Consider the following 22,530-nt stretch of genomic DNA (forward strand, 5'->3'; position numbering starts at 1 on the left):
AAAAAACAATAACAAAAACTATTAACTAAACTCTGCCGCCGCCGCCGTTGCTATCTCGCTCGCACCTCTCCGATCGCCGCGCCGTGCTTAAAAACAATCGCCGATTGACGTTTTGTTTTACTTCGCCAGCTGCCGTCGAGTCGAGTCGAAGTGCAAAAAGTTAAATAAAATGCTTAAAATCCACGCAAAGGAAAATACTAACTAAACACGCCCAAACGGAACTGTAAATATTTAATAAAAAAATAACCACTCAAAAGCCAAATAAAAGCGCTGAACAACCAAGTTCAAAAGGTAAAAGATCAACAGAAGCAAAGTTAATAAATTACATAAAAAGCCTGCAGTTTTTTTATACACCTGTGAACCTCGTGAAAATATAAAAATAATAAAAAGTCAGCCTCAAGAATATAAAACCAAGCTAAAAAAAAAATACAAAAGTTGACAAAAATAAACTTAATCACACACACAAGTGGGGGCCTATATGCAAATTATAAAAAACATATAATTGCTATTTTAATCAGCCGCTGCCTGTGTGTGTGAGCGATTATCAAAATCTGAAACGGTCCAGAGAAAAAAATAAAAAATGCAAAAAAAAAAAAAAAACCGAAACCCATAGAAAGCTCATTAGAAAAGTGTGCAAATGTTTGTTACACGCGGAATGCAGAAAAGCGCCCGAAAAATTCATAAACGATCGAATAAAAATACGGAATATAAAAAGTAAATGCAATAAAACAGACAAAGTTTTACACAACACTCGTTCCTAACCTGTAAAATGCTCTGCTGCAGCGCAGCAACTGCGACGCCGACTGCAACAAATTGCATTCTGCGTGCATTGTCCAAAAAAAAGAATTCCTCTCTTTGCTCTCTTTCTTCGCCTTGCTGTTCGCCACATTGCAGTTGCAAATTTGCATTACATAAATTCGCTGAGCATTTGTTTATTAAATCTTAATGGTGTGTTTTACGACCAAGAGTGCGTGTAATTAAATAGATTTATATTTCTTGCTGCTGCAATCGATTACACAACTCTCCGTAAACACAAAACACAATTCTCAATTCTCCACTCTTTTGATCTCGTTTTACTGTCTTTTCGTTCATTCAATTTACTGCACACACACAAACGCGAACAATTACTGCTATTTTAGGGGGGCTGTTCAAGCAAAGGAAGAAGCAGAAGAAGGGGGCGCGGCAGGGGGACACCCGTTATTGCCCTGCAATTGAAAGAGGAAAAAAAAAGAATAGGAGGAGCAAAAGGAAAGGAGAGCGAATTTACAGCCTCTCGCTTTTCAGACAATTTGTGTTTGTTGTCGTCCGCTTGTTTTGTTCCTCTCTTTTTATGGTCGCCGATTTCTCGTATCTCTACGTCTGTGTTTTCCGTTCTTCGACGCAATTTGTTACACAATAAGAAAATGTGTTTGATGCAACATCCAAGCTCGCCAAAAGGACTTCCAAGCGATAGGCCAATACAGCAGCTGATGCACCGTATACTCTCAGCTTTCAGCTGAAAACCTTTTCAAAAACACATATAGGTTTCCACAAGCAAAAGTAAATAATTATCAATTGATGTTTGATTTACATAAAAGTAGAGATATTCATAACGGGAACCGGTTAAATAGTTATCTCCGCCACTGTTCCGATTTATTTGTTTCACCTTTTGCTCAACTGCAGCTTGTCTGGTTGTCTGGTTGCCCTGGGTAGTTAATTTGTGCATCTGCGAAAATCGTGTGGAAAAGGGGCGCGGCAAAAGAACATCAGGCGATCGAGCTGCGCTGCTGACTTCGCACTTCGAAAGTCTCGCACTCGAAAGTCATCAGAGCACTCGAAGATTCGCCATCTGCTGTACACGTTCTACGTTCCACGTTCCACAATTAGTCCAACTTCCACTCGAGTTGCACGGTTCAAGAGTTGAGAGGAAAGATCGCGGGTGCACTTTCTATCTGTATCTCTTATCAGCACTCGCTGCAGTCGTTCTCGAACTTTTCATCAACCCATCGACACTTCAAATGGCCTGGAGTGTTTTTTGCAGTGTCCATTGCAATCACAGCAGCGGTCGTAATGGTAGCACACTGTCGTCACAAGTTGGTAATCAGTGGTAACCATGAAAAATCCTAAATGAATCTCAAAAGCATTGTTTTTCAGTTACTCTATGATTGCTATGGTATGCAATGACGGAAACATTATTCATTTTTGTGTTAGTTGGTGTTCAGTTTGCTGCAATTTGATTTGCGCAATTAAAAACTAATTATACCCGTTACTCGTAGAGTAAAAGGGTATACTAGATTCGTTGAAAAGTATGTAACAGGCAGAAGGAAGCGTTTCCGACCATATAAAGTATATATATTCTTGATCAGGATCAATAGCCGAGTCGATCTGGCCATGTCCGTCTGTCCGTCCGTCTGTCCGTCCGTCTGTCCGTCTGTCCGTCTGTCTGTCCGTATGAACGTCGAGATCTCAGGAACTACAAAAGGTAGAAAGTAGAGATTAAGCATACTGACTCCTGAGACATAGACGCAGCGCAAGTTTGTCGATTCATGTTGCCACGCCCACTCTAACGCCCACAAACCGCGCAAAACTGCCACGCCCACACTTTTGAAAAATGTTTTGATATTTTTTCATTTTTGTATTAGTCTTCTAAATTTCTATCGATTTGCCAAAAAAACTTTTTGCCACGCCCACTCTAGCGCCCACAAACCGCCCAAAGCTGCTACGCCCACACTTTTGAAAAATGTTTTGATATTTTTTCATTTTTGTATTAGTCTTCTAAATTTCTATCGATTTGCCAAAAAACTTTTTGCCACGCCCACTCTAGCGCCCACAAACCGCCAAAAACTGTCAGTGCTGAAGACTCCTTCGCACTTTCACTAGCTGAAAGCTATAGCGTTCTCTCTTGTTTTATTTCCTCAACTATGGCATGAGTAATCGGGTGTAACAATACTAATTGAGTTACTGATGAACGCCGTGATATATCATAGTCTCGTAAAAATAATGACTTTGTAATGCAAAGATTCATTTGCTTAATATTTGTAAAGAATTTGAGCTCAAAAGTTCATTCATTCAAGTTCATTCCTTTTCTCATACTAAATATGTGTTATAAAATCCCATTGATTGTTACTTTATTGTTATTGACAGCGCAGTCATTGTTTTTTAGCACTCCAGATTAGCTAGTATAATGTTAATGGGCTGCCAAAAAAGTATCCAAAAATAGCTCCGTTTCAACTGGTTTATAATGACCTTTCGCCAATTCGAGGGGCGCATTGTTGGTGCTATCATTTCAACCGTAGCTGTACGTATTCACTTGCGCATTTTTGGAGGCCTTCAATTAACAATGTGATGTAAGCCTCCTCCGCCACGAAAAGGGGCAGATCCACCGGTGCCGATCGTCGGTTCTAACTGGTTGGGACTGGCCCGTGTCATGCGACGGGCCCCAAACAATTGCCGAGCTCAACAATGAAGATGAAGCAATTATTTAAGTGTACCAGCAGCCCAGCTTCCACTACGTACATCTGTGTCTATAGGTTCCGTATGTTGTTGTCCACTCGGCGCCTTCCGGTTTAGTTCTGGGTGGTGGGTGTGTTCCCTGGGCGTATGCCACCCACTAATCCCACTAATCAATCGATTCTTGTTGAATTGCGCAACTCCCCGAAAGTCGTGTGACATTGAGCACCTTCTCCGCCCCCAGAAAGTGGGCTGGTCACCGTCGAGCAAATCGCAGATCTTCGATTGGACAGTGGACAGAAGACAGAAGACAAAAGACCCTTCACTTAACTTCAATGTCGAGCTGCCCCCATAACCACTTCTCGAACGACGTATTTTGTACTATTTCACCAGAGGGACGAGCCCCCAAAAAGTTGCTCCGCCTGTGTTGCTGTTGTTGCTCCGACTCACTACCACTGGAAATTATAAATAATACTCGGCTGTTTGTTTTGGCGTTGGTGGTGGTATGGTGGTATTCCGCCTAATCATGTCCAGCACTCGAGGCCGAGACATACACTACCATAGTATAGCTATCGTGCGATGGCGCCTTTATCGCCAGATCAGTCGCAGCACGCATTCCACGGGGGTTTCACGGGGGCCCCACGGGGGCTTCACGCGCCCAGCGCTTGACTTTCAGCCACTCCGTGCATGCACAGTTTTACGGCCGTTTAACGTAGGCAGGCAGTCCGTTTAACGGACGGAGACGTCGTCGTCGCCCGTCCGCCGTGCTGCAGATCAGGCTGAGTCGGCCGATCGCGCGAATGCCCGTATCTTATCGCAGGAGGGGTGGAAAAAAGTTACTGAGACATCACGGCAGTTGCCGGGTTCTGTCGGGATTTTGGGTCTAGCTGGCTGTTCCTTCCATCGGATTACTGATTACACCCTGTAGCAGTTGGAGGCTTATCAATCTGGGTCTGGTGGCGCTGTTGTTCTTGGGACACACCCACCTAGTGCCATTGCTATCTATCACGACTGAGGAGAACAGCAAAAACAATATGAACGATGCCCCGCCGTTTCTGATTTCGCTTGGATAATTGATAATTGATAATGCTCCAAAATCGGTCTGGCATTGGGGAAACGTGACTTATCGCGCGGGCGAAAATTTTCCGATGGCAGTTGTGAAACCTAGGAAACCGCCGCCCAGAAGTCGCTAATTCACAATGCTGAATTCTGAATAGGAATGGTCGGTGATCACGTTTGACCCAACGGCGCACGGACTTTTACCTGCAATAAAGGTGCACTAAAAATAGTTCTTTCGGGAATTTTCCACTTTATAAGCTGATGATTTATTTAACAATGATATGGAATTTCATATAGTAGTCGCTTTGGAAACAGGCTTTAGCTAGGATCTGCCCAACTGTCTAATAAAGTAATCGGTACTAAATCTTTGCTATTTTAATCCGAAAGAACGTAAATAGAAATACCACTTGCTGATAAATACGAAAACATATATTATTATTAAAAGCCTTTATCTACGAAAGTCTGAGTCTCAATTGGTGAACAGTGTTATCAAAGCAGCATTTGATAAGTGATATTAACCTTTGTAAAAAACGATATTGAATTCTTTTCCGTGTACTCAAACGAAGGGGTTTGTTTTTACTACAGAAATACCGGCTCAATTCGGCTCGTTAGGGGACCCGTAGAGTTAATTAGTCTAGTTAATTGGTATTTACTAACCCAGAACGAGTGGCAAGCAGATGTGTCGGCTGATCGCTTGAAAAGAGCGCAGTATACTCTCTTGAGATACTGAGATGCATTGCTCCGATACATTGCTCAGATACATTGTTCAGATACTTTCGAACGAATCCCGCGAATCGCTTTTCTCGCCGTGGTGTAACAAACGAGTGCAACGCGAATAAGTTACCGAAAACAAGCATTTCAATTAAACCCAATTCGAATCGCGTTTGTGCCTCTTCATCTTGCAGTAATCTTGAGAATAAACATGAGATATACTCACTTGCTCAACAAACGGCTGCAAGTGAGCAAAAGGAACAACAACAACAACACCACCAAGCAGCTGAAACCGAAGAGGAGCCCGAAAAATCAGCCGATCCCGAAATAATCCATCAGGAAACCAAGGAAACAGTGAACACACCCATTTCCTTAGAGCCGGAAACTAAGCCGCTGCAAATTGAGAGCGAGCAAGCAGAGAAAAGCGACGAGGAAACCAAAACAACTGCAACAAACCCACCAGTAACTGCAACCTCCACGGCTGACCAGATCAAGCAGCTGCCCGAGAGCAATCCCTACCAGCAGATCCTCCAGGCGGAGTTGCTGATCAAGCGGGAGAACCACTCGCCAGGACCGCGCACCATCACTGCCCAGCTGCTCAGCGGCAGTAGCAGCGGACTGCGTTCCGAGGAGAAGCGTCCCAAGTCGGTGACCGCTTCGGTCCTCCGCCCGAGTCCCGCTCCACCCCTGACCCCACCGCCCACAGCGGTCCTCTGCAAGAAGTCAACGCTCGGCGTGGAGCCCACTCTGCCGCCCACCACCACCGCCACGGCAGCCATAATCTCCTCGAGCAATCAGCAGCTGCAGATCACACAGCAAACCCAACTGCAGAATCCCCAGCAACCGGCTCAAGATATGAGTAAAGGATTCTGCTCGCTGTTTGCCGACGATGGACGAGGTCTGACAAGTAAGTGCCACCCTTTCTCTATCTTTAGTTTAATGAATACAAGGAAGTGTTACAGAGATCTCTATCTTTTATCATGCACTCTCGAAAATTCATTTCCTAACCCAAATGCTGACCAGTTAAGATAACTTAAATTACTCAAATAGTTAATGCAACGTAATCAGAGTTTGCTCTTATCAAGAGCTGCACTTTATCTCGCATTACTAAGTCAGCATTTGAAACGATTGAGATTTCTGTAACACACCTTGCGCTGCATAACTGAATTCGGTTGTTAGGGAAGGAGTGATTGAATCAGCTGATAAGCGCTGAAGATAATACAAAACAGGAAAGATTTCACAAACCGCTTTTGAGTAGTTTTTTGTTTTTTTTTTTAATGTTTTTGTGAAGTGCATCAGGTGCAGTGCTCTGCGTTCAAGGCTAAAGTCAACGCTTTTCAGCGACAAAACAGCGCCAACTTATACATATGCATTCCGGTTGGCTTGTTTATAAATTCTATGCAAAAATAGGCAACGGCCGGAGGGGCGGGCAACTTGGTGACGCGCGCTATTTAATGTGATTTGACGCACTGTGCGATTTGATTGGTCAGTCAGTTATTCAGTCATTCAGTCACTCAGTCAGTTAGTCAGCCAGTCAGGCACTCAGTAAGTCACTCACTCAGTCAGCTAGCTGGTCAGTCATTCCGGCGATCGGTCGCTTTTGCCTTTCGGCTCGCTTATCTGTGGCCGCAATTTGCGCAAATAAAACTATTTATTTGTAAAGACACAACCCCAGCCCCGCCGACCTCCCGCCGCTCGGAAAGTGCATTAGTAAACAATGTTCCGTTCGCTCGCTCGCTCGCCTGATAAGTGCACACAACCAGGTATATAATGCATATTGCGGTGCATATATGGAGGGCTATATACTAGGTGGGGGGCGGATTCCGATTCCGATTCCCATTGCGATTGCGATTCCCATTCCCATCCGTACTTAACCGCAAGCCGGCTGCCGATGCAATTGCCCGGCACTTATGTCACAATTAGCCGGCATTACGCATACGCAGTGTTGTGTGTACGGAACCCCGGGGGATCGTTTATTGCAAGATTAGAGTTTGACGGCGTTGGTTTTGTTTTCGAGATTGAAGATCGCGGCTATGGAATGGTGCCTCACTATATGGCACTGTAAAGTGGGTTACCTTAGGTAATCAATGCGAACGTTCTGAGTTGTGAATTATTGTGTATACGCCGCGTGTTACATCAAAGCCTATTTTTGATTTCATTGTATAATTGAAGTGATATACAATAGGCCTTATTAAAATTCTATCCTTGCCGTTAGCACTTTACTTTTGGTTAGTTAGTTAATTGTTTTATTTGTCAGAATGGCAGACTATAAACAGTTCTCTCTCGTAAACATATTTCTATAATATTTTCCACTAGAAATCATATGATTAAATTGTTTCAGAAAACGTCACCGATTGTTTTGCCCACTCTTTTCATTTCTCTATTGGAATATTTGTGTATTTCGAATGTTTTTTGTGCCCATCGAGTGAATTTTTCCACTCTTTTATTTTCTTTTTTATTTGCGCTGGGGGCCTCCGCCGCCGCCTGGTGACAAAAACAGAAATATGAATATTAACTTGAGCCAATTAATATGCTAAGCGATGTGGCTGTCATCGGGGGGAGGCAGGGGTCCCCCAAAAAAGAGTGAAAACCAGGGGCTGTGGAGAGCTGAATTTTTTGGCGCGTGTGCCAAGGTCCGTCGATGGATCAAGCGGTGCTGTCTCGCATGTGTCGCCTCTGTCGCCCAAGTTCCCAGTTCCCTCTCCAGATCCATTGGCCCCCAGAAATTTTGGGGGTATTTACGACACTTTCAAGTGGACCTGCAGCCTCTAATCGCGTTCGTTTTCGTTTTCATTCGGCTACGGCCTCTTTGTGTTGACATTTTGCTGGGCCTGCAGACTCTCGGATGTAGAGATACTCGTGCTAAACTTTACTTTACTTTCTTCTGGCGCATCGTCTATATTTATTTTCGTTGCGTGGAACGTAAATAAACGGGGGAAACGCCTCGGCTTTATTTTCGTACCAAATCAGATTGCCTTAAGGGGATGACGATGATGAGTAGGCAGTGTTTTTATGTAATTCTTGTCACCGTGATTGTTTTTATTGGACTGTATTTTTCCAAACACCTCAAATATTCCGTTCGTCCACCTAATCAGTTGTAACACTCGATCGCCTCGATTGCCGGCCGTCAGATACTCGCGTTCTCAAGGCGACTTACAGCACAGCTGTGCACAGGCACAGATAATCGGCAGGGAATTCTTCTCGATGGCCAAGCTAAAGCAACTCGTTGGCAAACAAAAACAAAGTAACAAAGTGCCACAGTGTATGTAATTACCTTATGCTCTTATCCACTCCCAATCTACAAAAGCAAAAAGCAAATATTTGTAACGATAGCACACGGATAGGAGCACTCGGGCCATAAATATCAATGGGCCGATACATTTATGGGCTTAGTCATTCAGCCAGTGGCTGGGCAGTTATGCTAGGAGTGCGGATGGAAATTGGGATCGAGTGTTTTTTTGGGATCGAAGGGGAAGGTGGGCAACGCACTTCTATCGTGATTAGCACGCGTGATAAGCACGCCCATCACGAGCAGAAGCACAAATGTGGAATAAACATAACAGACTGTCGGATGGTTGAATTGGATTCTCTGCTAATCGCCCGGGTTCAAGTTCACAGCTGATATGGATGAGTCCGAGCCTGATTCGAGCTCTGTGGCTGTAGCTCTGGCTGTGACTGTGACTGTGTAAATTGTCAGTATTTTCGGGCTCTTACATAAGGCTAAGCAGCCGAAGCTCTGGATTTGCAGCATCACATCACGCCCTATCTGTCCCCATTTCGTGGCTCTCTTGTGATCTCTGCGGGCTCTTAAGTGCCCGTGTCCGTTGTTTACATATTCCGATTCTGATTTGGAACTACGTCACGTCACGAGTCGCCGTCTTCAATTGCAGATGATGACATAAATTTATTTAAATTGAAGCCGTTTTGCTCCCGGGTTCTCGGTTCTCGGTTCTATGTTCTGGTGCTCTCTCCAATTGTCCCGAAGATTCCTCGCAGTCACGCGTTGAGCATACATTTCGGGTATGAATCTTGTGCTGAATGAGTGCTAATGCGGCAACCTGTTCCCTCGAAAACTTTCGAATACACACGCACACACACGCCTCAAGTGCACCGAATGTGGCTCAAGTGCAGAGATGCCTTTCACATGTTTCTCACGACCGACCTCTCATCGGTTGCACATAAAGAAACGTTGTGCTGTTCTTTGGATGGCCGAGCGAAAAGGCCTTGATAAGACACAAAAACATCAAGTAATCTCCAACAAAGTAGCTATTTTAGTAAAATGCTTTCCGATGGATTCCTTTAGATACCTTGACGCAGTCCTTGCACAATATTTTTTGAAGTGTGGCTGGGTTACTTGTTGACCGGGTGACTCGATGACTGGCTGACTGGGTGACTGGATCACTGGGTGATGGCCAAGAAACAGTCGCAGCTGCTCCGTCCTCTTTAGCCTTGCGTGTAGGCGCAGTTAGCCAGTTAGCCAGTTTGCCGCTAAATGCCATTCCCGGCCTTGCACCTTGGCGAAAAACAACACATTCGATGAGCTGTAATATATGGAAGCACTTTGCAACTATCTCATAAAATGCACTCCTCGATTCCGATATAGATATAGATATATGTATAGATAGACCCCCAATTGGCGCTGAGTATGGGCTGTGTTTTCGGTTCTGTTCAGTGCTGTGTGAGTCGCATTATCGTGCGCCATAATTTCTGTTGTTTTTTCCGCAAAAAGCTTTGGCTACGTTGAGTAGCACTCGAGTGCCATAATTACAAGTCACACTGCCGGGTTGGGGGCACCATGGAGCAGGGGTTTGTGGGGTTTGCGGGGGGGCTAGACCTTTGGGCCTGCATTGTTAATTAATTTGTTTGTGTCGAATGCAACGACCGCAAGAGCAAGCAGATGCCAGCTACAAGCTGTGCAAATCCCTTACACACCGCTAATCTGATCTTTATTGCCGCTTTCCTGAAAATGGCATTGGAATATGTTCTGCACGGAGAGAAAATGATGCATAGACTAGCAGTATTACACAGATAAATACAATTAGAGAGACCATGTGCAAGAGATAACATGGTGTGACCATGCATGCAAATATGATGCCAGAATTAGGTTATTTTAGTAGCAGTTTCAATTACTACCAGTTAGTTGTCATAAAGAAATGAGATGAATTATTTCTCGCCATGTGAAATGCACTGACTAAGCCTCATGTGGGCTGGTGAGGAGTCGCAAGCCCATTGCAGGCAATCTGCTTACTATTTTCTGGCTTATATGGCTGCCCGGTGGCAGTTGCCGCAGTTGGGATTTATCCGTATTATATATGGCTCTTTGATAGAAGTAAGCGGCCGAGCCAAAGGCAAACAATGCACTCGCACTTGCATTCACGAACTTGGACTTGCATTTGAAATTCTATTTGGCCTGCGGTCTGTCCGTCGTTTTAGTTAGTTTTTCATTTCCATTTTGCAACTTAATAGTCGGCACACACAGGCGGTTGGGACCAGTTTTATTAGCATACCATCTAGTATAGCAAACCCCATGACGGGAATGGTATTGGGATTGCGATTGGGTGGGGACTAGGGACTGGGGATCGAGATCGGGATGAGTTGATAGCTGAGGCTAGGCTTAGAAGGCTTAGCTAAAGAATTTCTACGTATGAGTGAACTCAGGTGACGCACAGGCCAATCTAGCGGGAAGATCGCCCCTGGTTCAAGACCCCATGCTGATAAGCGAGCTTGCACCTGATTTGGGGCGATGCACCCGATAGTTACTTAATTCCGTAAAAATAACCTGGAATCCAGCGATCTCTTATCGATGGTGAGTTCCTGTTTGAGGAGCATTTGTTTTCGCACCGCTTCGCTTGCATTTATTCCGCGTACGTCAATAGGCCCGAAATGCTGATTAATGAGTCGCCCGGCCATAAAAATCATGGCTCTGCTTCGATTCCGCCGCGAAGGCAATTGGAGCGACTAATTCACGCGGGGAGCGCATTCCCTTCAATTAGATTCAATTGAGAGCTGTCAATTAGGGGCGACTCCGGCGGCGGGCGATAATTGAAATTTCGGCAGCACACATGCCACAATTAACAGTAGACCGAAAACCGAATTGAGTTCGTAGCACAAGAAGCACAAGTAGCACCCCACCGCAAACTAGGTGAAACCGCCACTAACTGAATGTTTCTCTGTTCGCTTGCAGTGCTTAAGGAAGAACCTGACGACTTGTCCCACCACCTGGCCTCCACCAATTGCATCCAGCTGGACGAGATGACGCCCTTCAGTGACATGTTGGTTGGCCTCATGGGCACCTGCCTGCTGCCCGAGGACATCAATTCCCTGGACTCGACCACCTGCTCCACGACGGCCAGCGGCCAGCACTACCAGAGCCCCAGCAGCAGCAGCAACTCTGCACCCAGCAATACCAGTAGCAATAGCAATAGCTATGCCAACAGTCCGCTCAGCCCGCTCACACCCACACCCACGGCCACCGCTAGCAATCCCAGTCATCAGCAGCAGCAGCAACAGCAGCATCACAACCACCAGCAGCAGCAGCAACAACAACAGCAGCAGCAGCAGCATCATCCCCAGCACCACGACAACAGCAACAGCAGCAGCAATATCGATCCGCTGTTCAACTATCGCGAGGAGTCGAATGACACGAGCTGCTCCCAGCACCTGCATTCGCCCAGCATCACATCAAAGGTGAGTTCCGCAGACCTCTAAGCATTGATTATCCTTACTAAAAGATATTTTCCCTCTATTCCCACAGAGTCCTGAGGACAGCAGCCTGCCATCGCTGTGCAGTCCCAATTCGCTGACCCAGGAGGATGACTTCTCCTTCGAGGCCTTCGCCATGCGTGCGCCCTACATCCCGATCGATGACGATATGCCGCTGCTAACGGAGACGGATCTCATGTGGTGCCCACCGGAGGATCTGCAGACCATGGTGCCCAAGGAGATCGACGCCATACAGCAGCAGCTGCAACAGCTGCAGCAGCAACATCATCAGCAATACGCCAACAACAATGGCTACCAGCAACAGCAGCAGCAGCAGCAACTGCAGCAGCAGCATTTCTCCAACTCCCTGTGCTCGTCGCCAGCCTCAACGGTCTCGTCCTTGTCGCCATCGCCCGTGCAGCAGCACCATCAGCAGCAACAGGCGGCGGTCTTCACCAGCGATTCCAGCGAACTGGCGGCGTTGCTGTGCGGATCCGGAAATGGAACGCTGTCGATCCTGGCAGGAAGTGGTGCTCCGGTTGCGGAGGAGTGCAACGAGCGGCTGCAGCAACATCAGCAGCAGCAGCAGAGTGGCAACGAGTTCAGGACTTTCCAGCAGCTGCAGCAGGAGTTGCAGTTGCAGGAGGAGCAGCAGCAGCGTCAGCAGCAGCAGCAGCAGCAACAACAGCAGCAGCAGCAGCAGCAGCAGCAGCAACAGCAGTTACTCAGCCTGAACATCGAGTGCAAAAAAGAGAAATACGATGTGCAAATGGGAGGCAGCTTATGTCATTCCATGGAGGATGCATTTGAGAATGACTACAGCAAGGACTGTAAGTATCCTGGGTGGCAGTTTGGGGTCTTAGGTATTAAGCAATCAAGCAGACATAATATGCGGATTTTAGAAAGATTAGACAGTTAGGTTCTCATATAAAAAGGGAAGAATGTGCGACCAATTGGGGGCTAATTATGGCGTGGACATTTTACGACACTTTCTTTCTTTCTTATAATAGAAAGCGGCATTTGATAGATTCAATAAAGCTGAATAGATTGATTTACGGGCCTTGGGAGCTCTCTCTCTCCCATGCGGCTTTGAAAATATTCCACAATTTCGCCTCCTGCATTTGGAGAGGCCTAATTTTATGGCAGTTCCGCGGCTAAAAATATCCGTGGAAACTTGCTTTATTTTTTATGATATGCTGCCAACGCACACGCACGCACTCCAACGCCTACATGTAAAAATAGAGGCAACCATAAAGAAAAATTCCGATTTTCAGTTGCGTGTCGCGGAAGATGTCACTTGGTTCAGTTGTGGGTTGGGTTGTGTGGTTGGGTTCATTTTTCCGCCTGCGGGAACCGCGGGAGAGCTAATTGATGTGGGTCTGCGCGCCACTCCAGTGGTTTGAAAGCGCTTTGCGTAATATTCACACACTGCTCTCTTACCTTTGACACATGTCACGGCACGGCACGGGGACTGTGATTGATGCCCAGGAGCTGACGGAATCCGTGACACCAGCACCTAGCCTTGTCAATTGTATTGACTGCAAGTGCTGGCTCTTATGACAGCGTATATCGGGGAATATTGACAGATGCCGCTAGGCCTCTATGAATTTTCCACTAGCTAATCGCGGCTGATTTATGTCGCACACAGCAGGCGCGAGAATACGAAACAAACTTTCTATATGGGCTACTTGTTGTATATGTAGAGTTGTAGATACTAAGATACTGAGTCAAAGGCAGAACGACAGAAGTATATATTGCGTAGAATGTGCCCACTTATTTATGTGCAAAATGTTTGAGGCAGCCAAATATTATTGTTCTAAATTAGCACCAATGTCATGGGCAAAGGAATTAATTTTTGGCTGGCATTCGATTCAATAAATTTGGGGATTATACTGCATATTTCTACTAAAGAGTCTTGGCTTCTTATTAACTTGAATTGCTTTTATTTTAGCCGCAAATCTGGACTGCTGGGACCTGATCCAAATGCAGGTGGTGGACACGGAACCCGTGAGTCCCAACGCCGCATCTCCTGCTCCCTGCAAGGTGTCTGCCATCCAGTTGCTCCAGCAACAGCAGCAACTGCAGCAGCAGCAGAACATCATCTTGAATGCCGTGCCCTTGATCACCATACAGAATAACAAGGAATTGATGCAACAGCAGCAGCAGCAACAGCAAGAGCAGCTGCAGCAGCCGGCTATCAAACTGCTGAATGGAGCCAGCATTGCGCCGGTGACCACCAAGGCCACCATTCGCCTGGTGGAGAGCAAGCCGCTCACCACGACGCAACCCCGAGTGGCCAAGGTCAACCTCGTTCCCCAGCAGCAGCAGCAACATGGAAACAAGCGACACCTGAATAGCGCGACAGGAGCGGGCAATCCCGTGGAGTCGAAGCGCCTGAAGAGCGGAACCCTCTGCCTGGATGTGCAGTCGCCACAGCTCCTGCAGCAGCTGATTGGCAAGGATCCTGTCCAGCAGCAAGCCCAAGCAGCCAAGCGAGCAGGCAGTGAGCGCTGGCAACAATCGGCGGAGAGCAAGCAGCAGAAGCAGCAGCAACAGCAGTCGAACTCGGTACTGAAGAACCTGCTGGTCAGCGGACGCGATGTAAGTGCCGGTTACTGCATTGTGCCCATGCGGCCCAAGAAGCAGCTGGCCAAGGTCTAGGATCGAACGATACGAGACCTTTACCCGCCTCTCAATTAGCTAATGGAAGCACCCACAGCCGGCTATGATTAACAAAAACCAAGGATTGTTAGGCTAAGCGCATGGACAAGCCCATTTCTACAATTTGTCTTTGTAAATGGATCGATTTTATATTGCTAACTAGTGAATACGACTACCACTGCATCAGCTAAATTGTAAACTGTAAAATGTAACCAACAAGCAACCTCCTCCCGCTGCGAGAGGAAGGCGGGCCTAGTTTTAGTCCGTTTTTGTAGTCCCTAGACCTTAGTCCTTAGATATACATATATATACAGATATATATATATTAGCGGATAGCTCTAGTCTAGATGTGTAAGAGAGCTGCAGTCGCAGCTGCAGCGTGGACTTTAAAATTATAAATTTGTAGACTATTTAAAATAGTGCTAATCGATCCGAACCGATCCGATCCGAACCGAACCGCAGCGGTCCGATCCGATCCGATCCAATCCAATCCAATCCGATGCGAGCCAGAAGAGCGGGATGGATCGGTCGAAAATCCTAACTAACTAAGTTGTAGCTTGGCGCGATTTGTTGATTTCTTTTTAAGTTACCGACCTAAGACCTAAACAAGTTGTTAAAAATCTTCTGTTCTGTTGAGCAATTCTGTTGTACATACGACGAGGAGCGGTAGCATTATACTAATCGAGTAGTTTTAGCGAGTGATCACCGTGCCGTAGCAGAGAACCATCACAGCGGATCGCAGACGCACACTCCGGACGTAGTTCTTTAGAGATGTAGAGGAGATGAGATGAGACGAGATGAGATGGGAGGAATGCGAATCAGAGAGCGATTGCAATAAAATTGTAAACTATATAAATTCAAATACGGCAACTTTAAGTTTTTTACTGTGATAGCATTTGCTTTTGTTGTTTGAGTTACCGGCATCCATCAGGTTTATGTTCTAGACCTTATCCCTATGATTTCTGTTAACTTATTCGAGCAATTTGTTAGATGTGTAAGCTTTGACTGAGCAAAAGGAAGTAGCAGCAGGGCAGGAATACGGATATAAACGATATATGATATATTATATGATTGAAAGACAGAACGCGTTTGTTTTCGAGTTCATTTTTGGCCTTTTTGTTGATGAGTATTGAAGCAGCACGCAGATGCACAAGCGGCACCCATGTAAATTGTCCAAATTTGTGAACGAAAAGTAGCAAAATTGAAAACTCAAATTCGAGCGCTGAAGGTACAAAAAACAAACAAAAAAAATAAAAAATCAAGAAAAGAATATCCCTAGAAGAATCAACTATAAGTTAGACAAATATGCCTACTAATCTAGTTAAAAGTCAAAACTAAAGAAAACTAAACAAAACAAAACAGAACACAACACATATACATATACATAGAGCAACTACTAGCAATTAAATAACAATCCTCGTGCTGTCGGCTGTCAGTTTTCAATCGCACAGCACACACATCTTATAGATATAGAGATATAAAGAACCTAGAGTTAGCTGTAAAGATATAGTGCGTATATAGAACAAAACTCGGGTCGCCACTGAAGCTTTAACCTGGCAGGAGCTTTCGTTTCTTATTAGTTGTCGTTTTTAATTTAGTTCGTAGTTCCTTTGTTTTGTTTTTTTATTAGCTTTAAATACATCTAAACGAACGAAGAGAAGTCATTTTCCAAAACGAAGAAAAGCCAAAAAACATTACCCAACGCTGTGTTTCTTTTGATTTCGCCTATGATTTTGTACTTTTCGGGGCCCTTGAATAATTAAAAACCTGAAAAGCCTATTGATTTTCCACCCCGTACTGACCTACATACATGCAGAGGGGATGTTTCGTAGCCAAACATACGCATATCTATACGTATCCCAATAAATTTCCCATTGTGTCGCCCGGCAGCTTAATTAACTTTCTGAGACTTTCTCCATGGCGTGACTGACGCACATTGACGGCCATACGACACCGAAATCATAAATATCCAGATGGCAAATACACGGCGTATATATAAAGCCATGGAAGGCAAACAAATTTACACGCAACTAGGCCCGAATTTAAAATGCCAAGGCTCCCACTATTGACACTGCTTTATTGGCGCTGGCATCGAGTCCTTTGGCGCAGGATACTCGGCCAGGATACCCACATCCTTTGACATTCCGATAAGACCGGCGGCAGCGCGTGCCGCATTCTAGCTTGAGCTTGGGCTTCCCATTCGTATTGATTTTGCACCTCCAACTCGCTGGGTAGTCCACCCATCCAGCCAACCAACCAACCAACCAACCAGCCATCCGGGTCTATCCTTTGCCTGTTTTACTTTCCTTTCCGCTGCGCACAGCTGACGCTCTTCGGCCACTTTCACTGCGACTTTCACTTTCACTCTCACTCAGACTCACACTTTCTCCGCTGTTCTCGTGTTCTCTTTTTCCCGGACCCGCCGCTCTTTTGTTTCGCGGCACGTGTCTCTTATGTGGCATGTACCATGGAAAAACGCCCGGGTTTGGGCTCACTACCCGGCTGCTTTTATGGCCTACACGAGCTTCCCACTCTGGGCGGCCTTTCTGCGTCACGGCTGGCACTTTTCCGTAGTCCCTGCATTAATGAATCGCCCGCCTCCGACTCCGGCCGCCGACTTCCGTAATTGGCTGCAGCTTCTCCGGAAGCGGGGAAGGCGGACCCAATTTGCATTATGCTCGGGCGACACATGTGTGTGTATACGTGGCCAAATATTTGGCCCTACTTAGGCAGCCTTCCTTGCCCATCCCATCCTCGTTTGCCTGATTTGCTTTGTTACTTGTTACTTGTATTTTGTGTTTTGTGTTTGTCCAGGCAAAGAGCTTCGCTGGCTGAATAGAACAATTCATGGGAGAAATCGCCAGATAGATCAGATCGTAACCGCATCTACCTCGTGTGGCAAATCGAACAACTGAAACTGAAACCGAAACTACCTCCGGATCAGCCATCAAAATAGCAAAATAGCAAATAAACAAAATAGCAAACTAGCTACTTAGCTAAATAGCAAAATACCAAATAGCAACCTCAATGGAACGAAGGCCAAAATCGAAAAGCACACGTAAGGCGCCCTACTAGGAAATTATATTGTTAGCAAATCGACAAGCAATCCTCGAGATATTAACTAGACAAATACCAGACGACTTAGCATATATATTCCACTCGATAATCATTTAGTCAGAGCTCCGAACTGGGGTCTTGAGCATACTTGAGTAAAATAATTATAGCCCGAAAAGACTGCGAGCCGAAAACTCTGAAAAAATTAACTATACACATAGCGCGGAACTTATACATAGATCTAAGCAGGGATGTACATAGGACATGGAACGGAGCAAACACCAGAAGCTACTAAGCTACTAAGCTACTAAGCTAGTACTAGTAAGCTGGGAGCTAGTCAGCTCTCAAATTAATCGATGTGGCTTTAACTAAACTTAACTATAGGTCCCCTAGCCTATTCAGTAATCTGCCTAATATTTAGCTACGATCGAGTTATCGAGATAGTATTACTAAGCCGCGCAACAGTGCAAGTCAAATTCAGATCGACTAACGATAACAATAACAATACGACTTTGTAGTAGAAGATCACGGATCCCAATCATCACATTTAGTTGCAATTTTTCGCGTTACGTATGACAGACGAGAGATGGGAATGGAAGGGGAATCGAGAGGGGAAGTTGAATAGTTGGATATAGATGGGCAGGTGGGTAGCTTTATCGCGACGGAGTGCAAATTCAAGAACGAGAATCGAACAGAAAGTACATACAATACCACAAATATACCACATATACCTCAGTACATGCATAAGTACGATCGTGTAGGTCGTTCGGGGTCAATCAATGGACCTCGGGCGGCGCTTACTTACATACCTCGTGTATACATATAACATTAACTAAAATATACATACATATACCTATCCTAAAGAACATATGCCTATTCCGACTTTTGATAGTTCAATACACCTTAGTGAATGTTGTGCGACCCTTTGATAACGAGCGTTTTTTACTACCTCCAATTCTTGTTGTGTGTGTGTCTCGCATTTATAGCAATGAATTAACTAGAGAGCCCCCTAAACCTAAACCTAAACTAACTAACTAAATTAAAGCTAGCGCAAGTCTAGAGCAAATCTAGAGCAAGTAACTTAAAGTAAACTAACTAAATGTTGTGTAATTTTTATAGCCTACTTATGTGCGTCGAATACCTCGGAGAAAAGCTTCAGTAAAGTAACGAAAGTAAAGTAAAGTAAAGTACATTTAGTGAAATTTTGTGAGTCAGTCACCTCAGCAAACACAAACACACACAGCCTCTCCCCCCAAGCTACAGATTTATTGTGCAACTTTATTAGCTGTAATTTCGGGCTAGCGAATAATACTATACACCCTGACATATCCGTTTTCCGAACGAGTAGCTCCCGTTTTGGCCAACTCATCATAACTCAAAATGAAGTGAAACGAAATGAGATGAAGAAGTCGAGGTGACAAGCACTTTGTGTGCGTTGCAATTGATTTGGCGGCTGGCTGAATTTGATTAATGCTCCTGCCTGGAATTCCCCATCCATTGGCAGTCAATTTGAAGTTCCCCCTCTCATTTGGCTCTGATTAATTGGCCAAGTGTTATGCAAAATTGTGTTATGACTGCCGGGATCAACAGGTCACAAAGTTCTATCTACAAGTGTGTAACCTTTGTGCCAGCACTCATTTGTCAGAGTGGCGACAACGAATGACGAGTCGTTTTCACGGGGCATTTGCTTCTGTTTGCCATGCCAACAAATCGCTTCAACCTGCTCCGGTTAACTTGCAACAATTACCCATACTCGTGCTCCTCATGTGAGAGCCAAAACCCGAAACCGTATCCTATACCCTATTCACCCTATCCCACACGAACACCTCACACACAAACGACACCGAGAATACCTCCAGTTCCACAAGATGTTAGCGTAATTTGAAAACTAGCCTTGAATTAGACTCGATTAAGGCAAACTAGTGTGTAAACGCCGCAAAGTATGCAATATTATACATATATACACCTATATACATAAATATATATATATATTATATATATACAAGATGTCAAGCAACTTATACATATACAAGCGAATGTAGTACGATACGATATGGCATATGCTGCTATGATATGATATGATATGATATCTGGATTATAAAGTATTTTAATAAACTTTTAATAAATATTTTAGTAAATCCAATAAACAATAAAGCCGAACCTCCAGCAAATCAACCGATGCCGCAGATAAGGGAATATTACCTCGGAGAAAAGCGGGAAGACTGCGTGTTTTTTCTTTCTTTGGAAACTTCGATAAGGCATGGGCGACGTCGTTGCTTACAAGTTTTCCCTTCGATTTATGTGCATACATTGGCCCTCGAGCATATTTGTATTGACAGGCCGGCCTGGGAATTGATTAATCTCCATTCAGCATTCAGCATTGTGTGTGTGTGTGTGTGGGCCAATGAGCCCACTGACTGGCAATTTATTAAAATCTTTTGATTGGAATAAATGATGCTGCCAGCTAATCAAGTTGCCCAAACTTGCGCCGTCTCTGGAATTGAATTCCTTATTGTCTTGTCTTGTGCTGTCTCCTCGTCTCAAAACACTTGAGTATGCCGAGCACATCTAAGCACACGGATAACTTTCTGTCTCTTATCTCGGGATTTTCGTTTTACTTTCTGGCCAAATTTAAATCTTTCGCCTCGTTTGCCCCAAATAAATGATGAATGTTCGTCACACACGAGCGCGGTGCCAAATTAAATTCTAAAAGAAGAGGAAAGGAAAGCTACCACACATTTTGGAAATATGCCTGGCGACAATTGCATTACGTATACGCCACGTTGTCTGCCTGAACGAGATGGCTGCATGAGTTATTCAAGTTTATTGCTTATTGATTTCGGGCCACAGTTTTCAATTTCAATTTCAATTTTGACATCACCTCGTTACGGAGGGCCTGGGAAATAAGTAGGCAATCCTTTCGTGCGTTTTCCCAGGAGTTTTCCTTTGCGTTGCGTTACGCAATGGGAGTCGAGTTCTGGAAAATGTTACAGTAGTCCTTAAGTACTTTTGCTGCCTACTTTTCCCTTTTATTGTGCGGTGACAGCAGATTTTTCTGCCGAAACTTGGCAGCAACACGCGGACGAAGTGAAAGCAAAGTTTCGCTTTAATTGCTTTTGTTTTTCTATTGGACTTTCGTGAACGCCGCGTGGGCGTGGCACGTACGCAACGAGGCGTCGATGAAATGCGATGCCATAAAAAGAGAGAATCCAATTAGGCGGCTTTAAAGCCTGGCGCAGAGTCCTGCAAAGCCAGCTCAGCAGAACAGCAGAAACACTGGGGAAATCCGCCATAAAGTCGGCCCAAAGCTGCCCTCTAAGACATCAAAGTGATGGAGCGGAGGCGGAATGGCAATTATCGTAATGCCCTGGCATTTCCGGAAACCTTTACCAACGCAGTTACAGGACAATGCCACGTCGATGCCGTCTTTATCTAATAGTTTTCGCCTGTTCCGTGGCAGCAATTGACTTTAATAATTTATTAGAGCATATTAGACCAAAGACCGAGTTCTGGCAGGCATGCCACACAATATATCAAACAATAGGCCTGTTACACGACCAGGACGATGTCCTGGGGGGCAGTGCGCGTGCCACCGGAGCTGCTCATCATTTCGTTACGCATACGCCCTGTCGTCCGTGGGCGGGGATAAATATTATTGGGTGTTTCCCCATCGCCGTCGATGATGTGCCCGCGGGAGCAGGTCCTTGGCTGGCACAGATGTTGTGGCTCCGACTTTCACTTTCTTTGTCCGCTATATTGTTTGTCCATCGCTCAACTTACAGCACTTTCGCTTTCAGTTTCCCCTTCGTAATTGCTGCAATTAGCACTGGCTGCAATCGAAGACTGGCAATGCGTGCTGAAAGCTTGGCAAACAGAGGGCAGGGGTGCGGTTCAATGGACTGCAATGGAGTGAACCCTTGTCGACTGGACATCATCACACCCGTCCGGGTATTTTTGGCAGCTCTATCTTCGTCACGGCCGTTGTCAAAGTCGGCACAGAGAAAAAATACAATTGGCTTTCAATAAGAACGTTGCTTCAAACTTCAACATTTATTAATGTACTTTAGAATCCGATGCTAAAATGTTACTTTCTCTGCTTAAGAGATGCAGGCGGCAGCTTGGCAGCGGTCGAAATTGATATATTCCCCACTTCCTGTCAGTCAGACTGGCGGGCATGGAAATGGGCACGGACTGGTGGCTCTTGGAGCGAAAGTGGGGGCGTTCTTTGTGTCAATCCGCAATCCGGAGCATAATAATGTCCCGCCGCTGGATTCTGTTTCAGCGCGAGCAGCAGGACCCATTCCCAGCCATCATTAAAATATGATTTATTGCGAGTGGGGCGGACTCCCCAGCCCCAAATGGGGTGGACTTTGCGGCCTGGCTTTTCACTGCCTGCTGTTGGCCGCTTTCCCGTGGCTTTTCCACTGGGACTGCTGGGGCTTGAGCTTGTTTAAACGAGTGACTTTGAGCATCTTCATGGCTCCGACTTAGCCCTGTTTTTCCGCTCGATTTTCGCTTTACTGTCAAGGTATCAAAATTTCTCTGCAGGTCTCATCGAGTTAATAGGCCGACATTTGCATGGGAATAGCCACGAAAAACACAGTCGCAAGTAGCGTTCTCCAGGGGATTCAGTTGCTGGGGGAATCGGGGAGTCACTTGGCTGCAAATCGGTTAATTTAAATTAATTTAAGCACAGATTGCGGTACTTAAGGCATAATTGTAATTTCAATTGTAAGCCATTAGTTATGAATACAAATAAGTAAGGATTAAGTAAGGCAATTGAGAAAATCGATCCATTCAACAAAGCAAATGTGTACTAATGAATCCTGGTGTACTTAAAGAAAAGTGGAGTGCTTCCTACACAGAAATAAATAAATAAACTTTGTGTTTTAATATTTTTCAATGTTATTTCAA

The 22,530-nt window shown here is 45.2% G+C and overlaps 1 protein-coding gene across 3 annotated transcripts in view; it reads left to right on the plus strand.

Annotated features, from left to right (window-relative positions):
• Positions 1-22,530, plus strand: part of LOC122620206 (protein similar) — a 64,916-nt gene that overhangs the window by 40,626 nt on the left and 1,760 nt on the right. For 2 of the 3 annotated variants that reach the window (XM_043797570.1, XM_043797567.1), the window contains exons 8-11: positions 5,394-6,106; positions 11,384-11,886; positions 11,954-12,731; positions 13,853-14,502. In XM_043797570.1, the coding sequence (XP_043653505.1) occupies positions 5,394-6,106; positions 11,384-11,886; positions 11,954-12,731; positions 13,853-14,502 (2,644 nt within the window). Of the gene's footprint in view, positions 1-5,393; positions 6,107-7,160; positions 7,280-11,383; positions 11,887-11,953; positions 12,732-13,852; positions 14,503-22,530 lie in introns of those variants that run through there. The other variant, XM_043797571.1, reaches the window with a different exon arrangement.

Source organism: Drosophila teissieri, chromosome 3R (assembly GCF_016746235.2).
Source record: "Drosophila teissieri strain GT53w chromosome 3R, Prin_Dtei_1.1, whole genome shotgun sequence".
In the NCBI taxonomy this organism is placed as follows: Eukaryota; Metazoa; Arthropoda; class Insecta; order Diptera; family Drosophilidae; genus Drosophila; species Drosophila teissieri.